This window comes from Larus michahellis, chromosome 2 (assembly GCF_964199755.1).
Source record: "Larus michahellis chromosome 2, bLarMic1.1, whole genome shotgun sequence".
Taxonomy (NCBI): Eukaryota; Metazoa; Chordata; class Aves; order Charadriiformes; family Laridae; genus Larus; species Larus michahellis.
This window is the reverse complement of record NC_133897.1, coordinates 155,117,418-155,133,398: the sequence shown is the minus strand read 5'-3', so window position 1 is coordinate 155,133,398 and position 15,981 is coordinate 155,117,418. Positions and strand designations below refer to the sequence as shown.

The 15,981-nt window shown below is 45.5% G+C and overlaps 1 protein-coding gene across 2 annotated transcripts in view; it reads right to left on the bottom strand.

Moving 5' to 3' along the window:
• Positions 1 to 10,271, bottom strand: part of DEPTOR (DEP domain containing MTOR interacting protein) — a 78,930-nt gene extending 68,659 nt beyond the window's left edge. Inside the window, exons 1-2 of one of the 2 annotated variants that reach the window (XM_074577736.1) lie at positions 9,941 to 10,271; positions 9,663 to 9,758 (exon numbers count right to left, since the gene is read on the bottom strand). In XM_074577736.1, coding sequence (XP_074433837.1) covers positions 9,663 to 9,748 — 86 coding nt within the window. In that variant the 5' untranslated portion in view covers positions 9,749 to 9,758; positions 9,941 to 10,271. The other variant, XM_074577737.1, reaches the window with a different exon arrangement.
• Positions 10,272 to 15,981: the final 5,710 nt, after the last annotated feature.

Below are 15,981 nucleotides of genomic sequence, written 5' to 3'. Positions count from 1 at the left end.
GCCACTCCAAAGGAGGGGAAGCACAGAGGAGTGAACCAGGAGGAAGAAACACCTATGTTGGTGTGGGTACAAGCAAGAGAGGACCACTGCTTGCAGTGGCAGTACTAGCATGAAGTTTTAGCCATCCAAACTATTAGCCCTCTCCGCTTCTCTAGCTCCAGGCACACCTGGATCCCTGCGTAGCTGTACCATGATGAAGAGTCAAGCTGAGGAACAGAGAAATATACGTAACAGAAGCAGACCTGCTGATGATCACTGCCTCAGGAGGTTCCTTTGGCTTCACAGGTTTCTTTAGAGCCTGAGTGAGCCTGTGGCACAGTCTGTGCGTTATCTTTTCCCTTTGTCCTTGCTTCCATGCAACTCAATGCTTTAGACTCTTCAAAAAATAAAGGAGCAAGACTGCACGTTGCATTACATCCACTCCTGCTATATAGCACTCTATGCTGTAGGTTTAAATATTTTATTTTTCTTTAACTCTGAGATCAGTTTTATTCTTTCTGCTGTGAGGAATAAAAGCATATGCACAATACAGTCGTTTCTGCTTAAGGGCACAGGAAAAATGTAGGATTCGAGGGAAAGGTCAAATCTCCAAACAGTTAAAAAAAAATAAAAAAATTAAAAGCCATTACTTTTTTTGATATTTATGAAATTGATTAAAAAGCCTTTCTCAGCTTTCCTTCTGCTAGCTAGTGGAGGCAAACTGCCTTTGTAAACCTGTATCTCCATTCTGTTATCATAGAGTCATAGAATCATTTTGGTTGGAAGAGACCTTTAAGATCACCAAGTCCAACTGTTAACCTAGCACTGCCAAATTATCACAAAACCATGTCCCTCAGCACCACATCTACACCTCTTTTAAATACCTCCAGGGACGGTGATTCAACCACTTCCCTAGGCAGCCTGTTCCGATGCTTAATAACCCTTTCCATGAAGAAATTTTTCCTAATATCCAATCTAAACCTCCCCTGGCCCAACTTGAGGCCATTTCATCTTGTCCTATCGCTTTTTACCACACTACACCCTCCTTTCAGGTAGTTGTAGAGAGCGATAAGGTCTCCCCTCAGCCTCCTTTTCTCCAGGCTGAACAACCCCAGCTCTCTCAGACACTCCTCGTAAGACTTGTTCTCCAAACCCCTCACCAGCTTCGTTGCCCTTCTCTGGACCCGCTCCAGCACCTCAATGTCTTTCTTGTAATGAGGGGCCCAGAACTGAACACAATATTCGAGGTAGGGCCTCATCAGTGCTGAGTACAGGAGGATGATGACTTCCCTTGTCCTGCTGGCCACGCTATTCCTAATACAGGCCAGGATGCTATTGGCTTTCTTGGCCACCTGGCTCATATTCAGACAGCAGTCGACAAACACCCCCAGGTCCTTTTCTGCTGGGCAGCTTTCCAGCCCTTCTTCCCCTGGCCTGTAGCAATGCATGGGGTTGTTGTGACCCAAGTGCAGGACCCGGCACTTGGCCTTGTTGAACCTCATACAATTGGCCTCAGCCCATCAATCCAGCCTGTCCAGATCCCTCTGTAGAGCCTTCCTACCCTCAAGCAGATCAACACTCCCGCCCAACTTGGTGTCATCTGCAAACTTACTGAGGGTGCACTCAATCCCCTCATCCAGATCATTGATACAGATATTTAACAGAACCAGCCCCAGAACTGAGCACCAGGGAAACACCACTTGTGAATGGCCGCCACGTGGATTTAACTCCATTCACCACAACTCTTTGGGCCTCACCATCCAGCCAGTTTTTTGCCCAGAAAAGCGTACCAACAGTTTTAGTCGATCCGTGTAACTACGGTTGTAAGACTGTGCTCAAGTAGGTTTAAGCTGTATTTAACTCCAGGAGTTTATACATTAAAATAATTTAAAATATATGGTTTCTATGTTCTGCTCTTGCTTAAGAAGAAAAGAACCAACAACCCATGACTAACATGTGAAGCTCATCCTTCACTCAGTGAATGCCAGCGGTTTTGCTGAGACCTGAAGCTTTGCAGTTTCTGCCATATTATTAACCTTTAGAGCCTCAATGCAGTTTTTCTTCAGGGACCAGGTACACAAACCAAACCTGCTTAGCTCTTGCTTCTTACCCAATCTTTCCTCCCCTTTGACAGTTCTTCATCAATTTAATCTCTTCCCACAAGAGCTTATTTTGAGGAGACGACTGTATTGAACCCTGGCCTTGAACACAGGAAAAAAAGTATCTTTCAGTTAACAGAAGTACTCACACAAGTCTGCTCTCCCAGGAAGAAAAAGGCAAAGGAGCTAGCACAGCCACAATACAAGGGTTATGAAAATAAAAAGCAGAATAAGTGGCAAGAAAGGTAGAAGAGCCCAGAGCCTCAGGAGGGAATCTCTGCTCCTGAGAGCAGACCCTAAGCCAAGAACTACCACCCAAGCCAGCACTCAGTGCCTGGACACTTAGTGATGGGGATGAAGAAGTCTATGTCAGGAACTTAGCTGGACTGCGGAGAGGTTACTGTTTGCTGGCTGTGACAATATCCTTCACTTTCTTAAGTTTTACATCACAGAAAGAACTGAAATTCTTAAAATTTTACACTTCAAAATGTACTGGAGTCTACAGATACAAGAAATACCTCAATTAAAGTGAGATGCACTGATTCCTTCCTAGTCCTTGTCCATTTATCCAATAGTGAAAGCCGGTTGGCCTCCCTCCTGGCTTCAGTCTCTCTCTTACTCTACAGATGTGACTTTGGAGGGAGAAAAAACAGATCCTTTCCTGAACACAGTACCCAAAGCTCCCCATCCATTCCGGCACTCACAGCATCACCTCTGCATCTCCACACGTGGGAGGTATTTTTCTCTGTGCTTTAGGGATGCCACTCCTGGGCTCGGTGCCTGATCTCTCAAACCAGAAATCCCAATCCCGACAGAGTCTCACTTCGGTTCCCCAAGATCTGTGGCTTCACGCAGACCCTCTCTCGCTGGCCAGAGCCTGCTACTGCTGCAAGAAACCGCCACCAACTGCAGCCAAGGTTTCCTTTGCAAACGCTTTATTCTTCTTCTGAGCATACAGTGCCTACCCCTGCCGGGACTTGATAAATAGCTCAAATTCCTAGGCGCTATAGCTAGTAAATAGTAAATAATGACAAGTGACTTGAGGACTTCTCTGCCACAGTGCGAGCCTATGGCCACTGCCCCTCCAGGAGCAGGGATTGTGTAATGACTGCAAAGCTAGATTGCCTTTGGCACATTAATTCTGCCTTCCCTGCAGGAGCATCAATATCAGAACAGTTTCCTTTACCTGTTCATGGGAAGTTCCTCTAATGAAAAATAAATAAAAAATATTCTTGCATGTGCTACCCACATCCAGGATCTCTTGCTTGCCTGCTGATTTCTGCTAACCTGAGACAGAAGTTAATGATTCACTTCATCTGGAATAGAATACATAAAATATACAGCACAAACCACTCATACAACATCCGCCTTCTTGTGTAAATAGTGAAAGAGTGATTGCTATTTGCACATGCGTTGTTAACTACTTGATCTCTGAGTTGTGCTTGAGGAAAGCTGCTGATGGGAACGACTGCATTATTAAAAGGCATAGCTTCAAGGAAAGAACTAAGCAAACAAAAACCCTACATCTTGATTTCTAGAAATGTTGAATAGCCACAAACTTTGCTGAAGGACATGAGAAATTGAAACTCCTGGCCCAGGAATCATATATATATATGTATGTATCATGTATATATATATACAAATACATATACCATATATTATATGTCATATATCATATATACATGCATGTATGTATCTGCATGCATGCATGCTTATATATACATATGGCATTTGATGTCATTAAAATTAGTACAAACGGGCAAGACTGAAACATGTGAGAAGGTGCATCCGGTCTCAAAGATTCTAGAAAAATGAACATATTAATCTGAGGAACACATGCTTTTTATAAAATTTAAATACTTTGTATTAAATAAAATATATAATTGAAAGTGTTGCGATAGGGTAGAGTTAGCAGGAAAGTTCTTGATTTCAGAGCACTTAATTTTGCAGCTTTACCAACCTTCACATTCAAACCTTTTCTTTCAGTGTATTTATTACTCTGGTGGAACTTCACAGAAAAGATTGCCAAGTTTTTGGTTTCTTGATTTTAGAAAATGAATTAATGAAAGTGAAATTATTTGGACAGAGAGTTCTGGAGCACTCTGTTCCACAGAGATCTGATGATATAATCTCCTGTGTCCTTTCCGCCCCAATGAAGTCAGCAGACAAGTGCCTTCCCAAGTGAGACGACTGAAAACTATTTTTTCAGGGCTAGTTTTGAGCCCAATCAGTAGCTCTTGGCTAAGGAAAATGCAACCACTGCTGGAGAACTAAGAAAGTTGCAAAAACATGGTGTAGGGGGTGGAAAAGCACATCAGCCCTTTAGGTGGAAGTATAATATTAGATTGGCTTAGGCAGATCACAAAATCTCATCTAAAAATGGCATATGCACTTGTTTAATACCTGAAGATCGGTCAGGACCTGACTTGAGAGGAACTGACTTCTAGACAACAATATATCTTAAATCCTTAAGTTCCTTTTAGTGAATAATCTTACACAGTTGTAGTAGCGCATCACTAGGGTCTTAATATACTTTCAACCACAGAGATAGCATTTAATAAATGATATAACTATATGTTAATATATTTCTATATTATAGCAATACATTAACGCAAAGGCTGTCTTGATTACATATCTCTAGAAACATTGTTATGTGTCCTGGGTTCTTTGCACCTTAGAATGCCAATGAACTTTTGAACCCTACCACTGTGAAAAAGGTTGACTATTTGTTGCTCAGAATAAGAAAAAAATTTCTAGACCTGTAGATGCTATCATCCTTCAGAAGTTAATGACTCTGAAAGTTATGCATGTCAATATATTAAGAAGTTTTCTTAAAGTGATAATCTTCCTGAAGTGAGACCTTCAGAAGACCAGTGAAAACTGGTTTTGACTTTTCTCTTGCAGCTTCAAAATGTATAGCTGTTTACCACATAAAACCGCCTTTGTAAAATGAAACTCATATACAAGCTCTGATAAAAAAGCAAACAAATTTCTGTTGAACTGTATCTTGCATTTTGTCTCTTCTGAAAGAAAGAAAACTCTCTAAGAAACATGCTTCATATTTCCCTAAGCAGAAAGAAAGAAGATGCTGAATTATAAGAACTACTCTATCAAAATCACTGTCTCATCTAACAAGTTTCCTTGTTTTTATAATTTTCCTAATATTATATAATAATCTAGGAAATATATAATATTTCCTAGTATTATATAATAATTTTACTAATTATTTACTCAACTATTTAACAGAAATGGGAATTGGGAAAGGTGTTGCTTCGTGTAAAGGCTGATCGCAAAGAGGTATCCAAAAGTCTGAAGAGACACTAAATGTCATTCAAGTTAGACCTGCTACAGAGAACCGCACCATATATACAATAGCAATTTCTTATTTAAAAGGGAAAAAAAATGAGCTCTTTAATATTGCTCTTTGGTCAACTGAAGCCTGAAGATACCTTGAATGACTAGGCACATTTTCTGCAAGAAATGAGGGACTCTTGGAAGATATACCAGATTTTGGTGACAATCTGGCATCAGGAAACAATTAGCAGACAAGAAAGATTTCAAGCACCTCTGACTTGTAAGACAGGCAGCCAGCAAGCATATCAAAACACGCCCATTCAGACTGCTTTTGGTTGCAAGATCAGCTCTAACTAAGTTAATGCTCAAACCCAGACAGAGATACTTTAATCCTTCTGCCAAACAGTGCTGAAATGGGCACAGCCTCTTGCCTTTGACCAGGAGAGAAATGAACTTGGAATCGCTCTGCTTCCAATAAAACTCTTATCATCAACTTCAGTAGTGCCGTTATACGTTCCCATTATTAAGCTTCCAATGATGATTATCCAAAGCAGTAAGGCTGTGATCCCTTCCTGCAGGGACACCATGTGAGACCGAGGAAGCTGAGGGACATTCGGTTCCCTGGGGCTGCCCCCAGGCAAGTGTTTGCAGGCAGGGACGTAGCGGGGTGGAGGCTTCGAAGGGCTCTCCCAGCCCCAAGGAAGCTGAAGGCCCCATGATCCTCTCAAGTGCTGCTCATGGTTACTTCAGGGGAGAGGTCCATATGGGTCACTTGTAACCTGTGGAGCCTTTGAAGGGCACCTCCATTGCAGATAACCTCAAAAGACCGAGCTCACCACCAAACAGCTATAGGCTCTCTGGAACTGCAGCAGAACAGGGGGAAGAGCTGGGTTTTTGGGTGGTTGGAGCTGTCAGGCAGCCAGAGCCTTGGCAGTTTGTCCAGAGCTCGTGGTGCCTAAAGAGCCCGCAGCTGGATTGTGCCCATCCCAGCTCCCACCTTGTTCTTCCTAGTCTTCTGCATGGCAGTGAGAACCTGCCAAAGGGCTGTCCTGAAGTACCATGCTGTTGAGATCTCCAGCTTTGTTTCATCAGGCTCTCAGCCTGATAATTTAAAGGCTCATCAAGAACTAAACTTCAGAAGTCCTCACTTTAAAAAAATATGTTTCTATTCACTAAAAGTAAGAGTTAGATATTTGCTTAGCCAGCTACCGGGTATAGAGGCAAAGGACACTACTGGATGTAAAAATTTACCATGTTAGCTAAAATATAGATCAAGTTCATGGTGGTTTTTTTCCATAAATCACCCCACTCATGGACCAGGATTTACATCATGGCCTCAGCTCCCACAAACTGCTCATGACCGAAGCTGGTAGGTGAAAGCCCCAAGCCAGCTTGTGCCAGCAGCGAGCTCCCCAGGTGCCAGCAGCCATGGCACACACCAGGGCAGAGGCTCCTGACCTCACAAAGGAGAAACACAGATCACAAGCAACCGAGGGACAGTGACAAGAAGGAAAAAACTCTTTGGCCTTCTCCTCCTCTCCCTCCGCTAGCCAGCGTGCATTTGCCTGGGGAGGGGAGGGGGCAGAGGGCTTCCATCCCCACCACCAGCACTGCCCCTGTGCAAAGCCAGGCTCACCAAGGCGCTGCTCAGGTGACTTCAGTCCTCACTGCATGAGGAGGTCCCTGCCAGAGAGGGACAGATGTGCAAAAAACAGGCCACAGGAACGGGGGCCATGAGGCAACATGTGAGGCTGAAGCAAGACGGGCAAAAAGAACTTTGTAAAGAATTTAAATCAAGCAGCTCTCATAAGTATTTGAGATTAGACACACGTGCTGTTTGGTCTAGTACAAGAGTGCTTTAAATACCTACATTTGGTTGGGTTTATGTAAGCAACACCATGCTCGCAGTTTCATTTTACACTTTTACTCCTAAGTTATGCATTCTTCTCGCAGTATGCAACACTTGCTCCTATGCACTTTCACCCAAATACACCCATAATCACCTGTCTGGCTGCATCACTCCCGCTGGGAGCTTATCTTGCATTTGTAAGCATCCCTAAGAATAGAGTACAGTATGTTTCCTTGAATGCATGCGTGTGCTGGTTTTCTATCATCTGTTTGCCTGCCCAAAGGCTGCTGAGATAGCCTGTCTTTGATCCTGAAAACCCTCCACGTTTCCATTTAGCCCTAACAATTATACACTTATCTTGGAGAGGAAAAGGGAAACTTTAAATGCTGGGTTGGCTAAAACTTGTCTACCAGCCAGTTTTCTATCGCATATTTTGTGACTTTTATTGTCTGGAAAACTGAAGAAAACTAACCCTCTGCAGAGCATGCTGACAGAGAAACAGAATGCAATTTTGGGTGCAGTTTCACAAGACGGTTCCAGCTGACCCAACAGCTCACTGCTGCCAAAATGGGAGGTGTCGCTTCTTCTCCACTACCTCCTCTTCTTGCTCCTGGCTCCACATTCCCACCATCTATCTCCTGTGGGTTCTGGCAGTCAGCAGATCAGAAAACTAACCTACCCACCACTTCACCACATTGGATCTGCTCCAAAGAAGTACAAGAATTACATAAGCAGGCATGACAGAGAAGGAGGGACTACGCAGCCGGGAGCGGGGAGTAGGAAAAGGGTTGGAGGGGAGAGCGGATCCTCCCATTCAGCAGTAGCTAAACATGCAGGCTGAGTTGTCCTTGGACCACAGTCCAAGGAGATCTCGGCCACTTCCTACAGATTTGCAAGGGAATGTCCATAGGTAACTTCATGGGATGGGGAATAATTATTTTATATCTGTAGATCATCCTGCCCAAAAATAGCATCATGTTTCATTACCTTAATAAATAAGACACCAACTCTTATACTTGATTGTGACACTACTGAGCTGATTCTAGGAGCCAGACACGTTGAAGTTTCCTCAGTCTTCTCCTTAGGGAAAGATTGCAAAGCTTGTGCTTTTATGTTTAAGTATGACGCATATAGAAAAACTTCATGTGATCTTAATAGAAATTTTGCATTTGCCTTCAACCTTCATTTTCTAGTGACATAAATTAGGAACAGCAGGGTTCTTACCAGGTACCTGGACAAACAACTCAGCGCTAAGTCCACCATGCAGAGCCTGTGTGCTGGTACACCCTGTCACTTTAGGTTTCCCTTCAGGCTACTTTGAAGAGGAATCTCAAGCTTGCAGCAGACACTGGTGTGTACAGGAGCCAGACCACTACAGCAAAGTTTACTCCCCAAACACGGTATCACTAGTGTGCATCACAGGGTGACAATGGTCCTTACCATATGGATACGACCAGTAACAATGTCAGTGTCTGTACGAGCAGCAATGATGGCACCTCCCAAATCAAGCAACGTTTCTATCATTTTGCAGTGTTTGTTTGGCATTTGAGCAAAAAGTTCCAAGAAAATTCAAACAAAAACTAGCGTGAGAATATTTCTACAGTCCCTTTCTAGTTACACATATAACACACAATAATAGGAATTTTCTTCCTGAATCACAAGATGTTCCAACAACAAGCCAAAAGCCTTAAAATTTCTTTTTTTCCTCTGTAGTGCATGGGTACAGATGGCACACTAAACACATCACAGATATTAAAAATTAACTGAGTCAGGCATTTTTGTTAACGGTTTCTGTGCTGCACACAACTCCAGTCGCACAGCACTGTTAATTACTGCTGGTGCGGCCAGTAGGGATCCCCTTCCATCTGCTGGGACCAGCTGATGCAAAATAAAAACGAGTCCTTCGGAGAAGGAGCCCCCCCTGGAGTGTCACCGCCCGGCACGGCGGCGGGAGCCGGGGACTGCGCGGGAGCGGTTCCCCGCGCTCAGGGGTTGTTTGGGTGGGTTTTTTAATCTTTAAAGGTGCAAGTCTCCTTCTGCATCGGTTGATCCCTTCAGGGATCCTAGCAGCCTTGCCCCCCAGGCGCCTCCAATTCCACGCAGGGGAGCAAAGGTGCCCGGGCCAGAAGACCCCCGAGGCGGTGACTTACTTCCCCGGGCTCGCAGCGCCGGCTGCCACCTCCCCTCCTCCTCCTCTTCCTCCTCCTCCTCCTCCTCCTGCTCCGCGCTGCGGAAAGCGGGCCGGAGCCCGGGGACGCGCTGGAAGCCGGGCAGGTGCTCCGGTGCAAGGGAAAGCCCGAGGGGACAGACCCTCGCCCTCCGCCCCGCAGGGGACAGACCCTCGCCCTCCGCCCCGCAGGTCCCCCCTCCCGCCTTCAGGGGGGCTGCTGCTGTCCCCCGGGGACGTGTCCCCGGCAAAGAGGGGGGACGGCACCGCTTACCGGAGCTGCTCGCCGGTGAGCAGGACCTCGGCCATGTGCTCCAGCTCCGCCGCTTTCTGCTGCATGCTGCTCATGCCCTCCTCCATCGCCGCCGGCCTGCGGGCACAGCACCGCCGGGTGAGGGGGGACCGGGGGGGACCTGCCACCCCCACCCCCCCGTCCGCGCTGCCCCCGCTGGCAGCTCCTCCGAGCGCCTCCCGCCTGGCCCCGGCGGCTGCAGAGCTTGTCACCGGAGGTGTGGGGGACAGCGGCTGCCGTCCCCCGCCGCTTCGGCTCACCTGAGCGGGGCAGGTCACTTTTCCCCTCGGCAAGCTCGGATCCCCCCCACCCCCCGCGCCGCTTCCCGTGTTATTGTGTCACAGGCAGGCGGAGAAACACATGGCTGCAGCCGCCGCAGCCGCAGCCAGCCTCGCCGAGGCAGCAGCGTCCCCCCTCGGCTGTCACACGGCAGGGTCGGCGCTGCCTGGTCCCCGCGGGAAGGGGCCGGCTCCGGTTCCCCGCCGGCCCCGCCGCGGCGAGGGCAACTCGGCCGCTCCGCCTGCCCCTGGGCGGGAGGGGGGCGGCGGGAAGGGGCCGCGCACGGAGGAGCGCAGCGCTCCCCTCCCGTGCAAAGTCCGCCCTTCAACGCGGGAGGAGAAGCGCGGCCGGGGTGCGGGGGTCGGCGCTGGGCTGCGGGGCTGGGGATGCTGCGGCCGCCCGCTCAGGTAGCGCGCGCTGCGCCTGGCACTCATCCTCAGAGATACGGGGGGGGAACACACAGAGAGGGAGCTATTCGTCCTGATTTTCACCCTCAAAAACTGCTGCTGCTTTCCCACCGTCCCGATTTCTGCTCACCTGCTCCCCAGGGGCTGTTTTCAGACGTTGGTCCCCTTCCCACCTCACCTCTTTGTCTCCAGGCGACAGCGGATGCAGAATTCCTGAAAGGGCAGAGGAGCGTTTCTCTCAGCATTTAGTCCTGGCAGTGGGAATTAAAGTGCAAGGTCATGATCAGTGTTTGTCAACGGTTTTGATGGGGAAAAAAAAACCAACAGCCTTTTTTTAAAAAAGTACAGGAGGCACCTCCTGCAGAAGACCCCCGAGGCAGCAGTGGTCCTGTAGTGGTCCAGCCATGGTTTTCATTTACAAACGCATGCGATTAAGATATATGTTGATTGCCTACTCATTGCCTTTATTTCTGCCTGCATGTACTCCATGTGCATGGAAATTGCGGATGCTTTAGTGTTTGCAATACATCGATTCAGGACCAAGACGATAACTTCAGAATCAAGAGAAGAACTAAGAGGGAATCAAGTGGACCTAGTAGCAACCAGGCTGCAGACAATGGGAAGAAGGCGGTTCTCTGCACAGCCCATAGTACACTTGTGGTATTTATTACCAAAGGAGGCTCTGGATCTAAAAGAAAGGACTTAAGAGTCAAGATAAAAATCGACAAGTGCTTGGAAAAGAAACCTACAGAGGGTTACTAAGCAGGCAGCAGCCACATCCAGCGCAGGAAATTCTCTCTGCTGAAAATAATTGGAAGCTAGGCAAGCACTCACGAGATGTTTCATATATGCCTTCCCTGCTGCTCCCTAAGCATCTGTTTATAGCCACTGAGGTGAATACTGGACTAGATAGACCTTTGGTTCAACCCAGTAGCGTTGTTTTAATGAGCACCTTTGCAGGTCTCAAAGAGCAGCAGAGATCCATGGGTGGCAAAGGAGAAAACCGGAATCTGCCTTTATTTCATTCATGGAATGGGCCAGGGAGAGCGGATACCTTAAGACTGTAAACACTACAGCTTGAGCTTGCTTGCTGTAAATTCAGAAGTCGTGTTTAAACTGAATACTCGCAAACACCATCTAATTCCACTCATACTGAAAACATACAAAGTACAGATTCACAGAGCTGGAAACAAAAAGGGAATTGAAACAACCATCTCATCTGACCTTATCTTTAGGACAAAGAATTTACACAGTAATTTTTATCAAGCACTTTATCACATGACTGAAGGAAAGACAATTTCAAGAGAACGTTATTGTACATTGCAGACCATTTCTGGGTAAGCCCTTGGCTCCATCACCTGGGTTTGGCTAAAAGGGGACACACCGTTCTCGGCTCCAGCGGCACAATCTGCAATGTGTCTTATGCTAGTTTTCCCACTTTTAAGACCTCTACTTGCTGAAAGTCAATTCACTAAACAGGAAGAAGAGTACCAGAAAGTGGAGAGTTTCTTCTGGGCTAGTGGGCAGAGCTGTACTGTTGGCTGTGGGGTCCAACAAGCACCAGAGCTGGCACCGAAGTGCAGCAGTCCTGGGCAGCTTGGAGCAGGAACAAAAGAGGAGGAAGAAGGAGTGGAAAAGAGGGAAGAAGCTGTCTTTGGGCAGTGACAAACTTGACTCCGGGTGCTTGTCTGCAGCCTGAAATGCCTATCTTTCCTTGCACAGTCTTGCAATTGGGAAATGCAGGCCAGCGCAAGCTCCTGCACTGAATTATTTAATGATTATACATGGCCATGTTTGCCTTTGTGCACTGATATCCCATTTTTAATTTGTTCCACATGTTCACACTGAAATCTCTTACAGTTACAGAGTGCCTAAGAGGAGGGAATTGGGTATCAGCCATTCCAAGCCTGCTGTCACCCAAAAATGGTTAATTAACGTAACCCCAAAGGGTCATGTTTCAGCCAAAACCCAGTAATGAGCTATATAAAATAGCCTGTTTATATGTTTGTATCTTGTTTGTTTTTAATGTACAGACTGCTACAGAACATAAGGTCTAGCAAAAGATTAAATTGTCTTGACCCTTCATCCCAGGGGAGACCAGCCACCAAAACTAAGATGCTCCTCTAAGAGGTGGGACAGCACGTGCAGAGCCTGAAATCCTGACAGAGACATCCCTCTGAGGTAATCTCTGCAAAGTGGATTCATTTCTCTTTTATAAATGCTGGATCAATTTTAGGAGTTGATGTCTATTTTAGATATGAATACACACTTGCATTTTACCTGAGCACAGCCGGAGTTAAGGGAGGTGAAGTTAGTTGGCTAACAGGAAGGCACTGCTCAGCCAGAGCATGACAGAGCTTGAAGCTAGAGCCCCGGGACACTTTAAAACTCATCCTCCACAACATCAAGAGAGCAAGAAGAGCCGCATAGGTCTGGTGGAGAGTCAGTACCGCAGGCATGAGGGGAACATCAAGTATTTTCCAGTGACTTTTGATGACGCTGGAGTCTCTCTGGCATGCAGTAAGGTATTAGGCTACACGTTTGAACCCCCAAGGTCATAACGCTCTGTGGAACATCATGCATGAATAGGGACATTGTATCAGAGTATTGGTTTTAGAAAACATTCTAGTAATTTGTATAAACTTTCTTATCTCACTGAGTAAATGCCCAAGTGCTGAAATGCTGAATGTTTACTTAGTGAAATCAGACTATTGCTTTCACTGCTTTAAAGAATATTGCATGCGATCTACATTTTCACTTGATAAATTAACCTGAGATTTGATAAATTAATTCTGTAGTCTCACTAATTAATTTTCTGCAGGATTATTTTAGCATTAGACATTCATATGAAAAAATTAACAATCATGTGTACACTTCTTATTTCTCCTATAGTATTGTTTCTGAGCCCCATATAAGGTTATTTGTCTTTCCTTTGCTGGGATGACAAGACCTTTTTAAACAGGAAAATGACAGACAAATCATTAAGTCATTGATCACCTCATGCAAAAGATGGTGAAGCACTTGAGGGAGAAAAGATGTTAGCAGGTAAGCTGTTCGATGGGTTAACAGTTTTGTTTTTCCTAACGTCTTCTGTATAAGAGCCAGCATTATGTAAACATCAAATTTAAAAATACTTGGTCCCTCTTACTGAGGAAGACAAATACAAAATAGGGTTTTGGCTTTTAAGCTGGCCTTTCATTTACGTAGGTGTTGCAACCCTCATGGAAAATGAGCGCGAGGACTTTTTTTCTATATTCCCATGCTTATTTGCAAAGAGAGCTCCCTTGTCTTTGTGTTTCAACTGGTTCACTTCCTTAGCACTAAGGGCCTGGCAAGTGGAACCAGAGGAACTACCAGGTATTGTCCAGTCTCCCCTCCTCTTTTCAGGCTACGTACAATAGTGTTTCCCATTCTTGGCGGTGCATGGATTACATTCATTGCTGCTCATTTGCTGCTCGACGTTCCAACAATTTAAGTTGTCTGCTAGAAACCGGTCAGAAGAATCAGTGCTTGTGTGATTCAAAGGACTGAATGCATCTGGCCATGCTAATTTCAGTCTTGTGATAAACCACAGGAAAAGTTAGTAAGTTTTCAGGAAAAAAAAATGGCATGTTTTAAACTTCTCTTTTTCTATTATAACATCCAAGTTCCTGCAAAAGCCACCATGGTGAGATAACAGGAGAAATTTTGCACAACCTGTCCAACATTTCAGCACTACAGTGAGACTCTTATCTGTTTAGATTCTTGCATTTCATGTGACACTGACCTGGTAATCGCTATAATAGTGAGCCGAAGTGCAGAGAAAAAGGCATTTTGATCCTGAGATAGGCAGAGACAATCTGAAAGGGGCTTTCTAAGCCTGTCCTTACTCAGCTTTTCCATTTAGCGTTAAATGTCCTAACACTCATTGGGCCAGAGACAGTGAGATTCTTGTGCAGACTGACAGCTAAAGCACGGCCAAGAGATGGCTACATGTTTTCGTGCTTGCTCCTGTGAACAGATAAATATTTTATGGAAACAAACAGCTTCAATGAGAAAAAAGATCAGAAATTCACATCAGACTAGCAGACCCAACAACTCAAGTTGACAGCATGGTCTGCTAAACCAAACCAAACTGCTAAACCAAAATGCCAGTGCTGCCATTTGTTCTATACACTCAAGTCCCTATATTTATCTGTTATACCTGGAACATTTTCCATTTTCTCTTACTTCATGTATTCAGTAGTTTTGTAATAATTTCTGATTTTGAGCATCACAAAAATATTTACCTGTCAAAAAGCACCTGTAAAACTGGCAGAAACCTTAACCTTTCAAGATTTCATATGTATTTCCAGTAGTTCTTTTTTGGTTTCTTTTCTCTTTATTTTATTCTGCATTTAACTGATAGCAATTATGAACTTGTTCAGCCTGAGCTGTGTCTACATCGTATATTTAGCCCAGGTTGTAGTCTGGGGCTTTTGTAGTATCCAGCTTAGTGAACAGGCTTGGAGGTGTGAGTCAGCTGGGACGTGTGACTAAGAGCTGCAAAGGAACTGCTTTCTAAACCACATCTCAAGTGTGAAGACAACACCTACTAGCTAAGTGGCAAAAGGCAGCTTCTTAAGCTGTCCCTCCGCTCCATCTGTGTTGATGTCTGGTTGTGAGATCAAAAAGCTTTACTTAAATCACTGTGGCTTGAACTGACGGTTTGACTCTTCACTGTAACCAGCCCTGACCATTCAGGCGCCTTTTTTTTTCTCCCTTGGGAGACAACACCTATGAGCTGAGACTCAGTCTAAGACACTGTTCCTTACTAGTCCTTTGCTACCTATTGCTGCTTCTCAGCCTGAGTTTCTTTTGGCTGTTGCTCTTTCCACGCTGCCCATGATGGAGCACACTCTGCCTCAGGCTATTTGGCTCTTCCATGCCCTAGAGTAAGCGGCACAGCCACAGTTTGGGGTGGGCGGTGGGTGCAAGCATGCAGTGCACACCTATCTGTGGATATGTGGTTCTGGTGGCAGGAACAGACGCAAGCAGCTTGACAGGATGCCAAAACAGCTGCTGCCAAGAGATACAGAATCATACTCCCCTATGATTGATGAGGCTTGCAATAAAGAAAAACTGTCTTTGTCAAACAGTACTCTACAAAGCAGAGGTTTCAGCGTTGTCTCCATCCTTAACCACATCACATCCTGTCGTTAGGTGAGGCTGTGTGGCACACACAGAGACATCCCGCAGCTGAGGAACACCCGCCAGCAAAGCTGCTCCCCAGGCTGACGTTGCAATGATGCCACCATTGCTGCGAGACTTCAGAAACGCTACAAAGCGACAGCATCACTCAGCTCCATTGGGATAATCACCACCAGCAGCTACTCTGGCCTGCCTGACTGCGGTCTGTTTATGCCTGTGAAATAAACTGTTTCCAGCAGATATCTGTTTAATCACTCTGCCACCCTGTGGTCCTTTCAAGAATTTAAATATGAAAATGCCTGTTAGAATATTGCTGTGAACTGATGTTCGACAAAAGAAAAGGGCTGTTAAATTAAGCTAATGGTAATTTTATAAGGGAATAATCTTTAGACCATAGAACTTTTGCACAGAATTACAAACACAAACATACTTGACTCCACCATTAA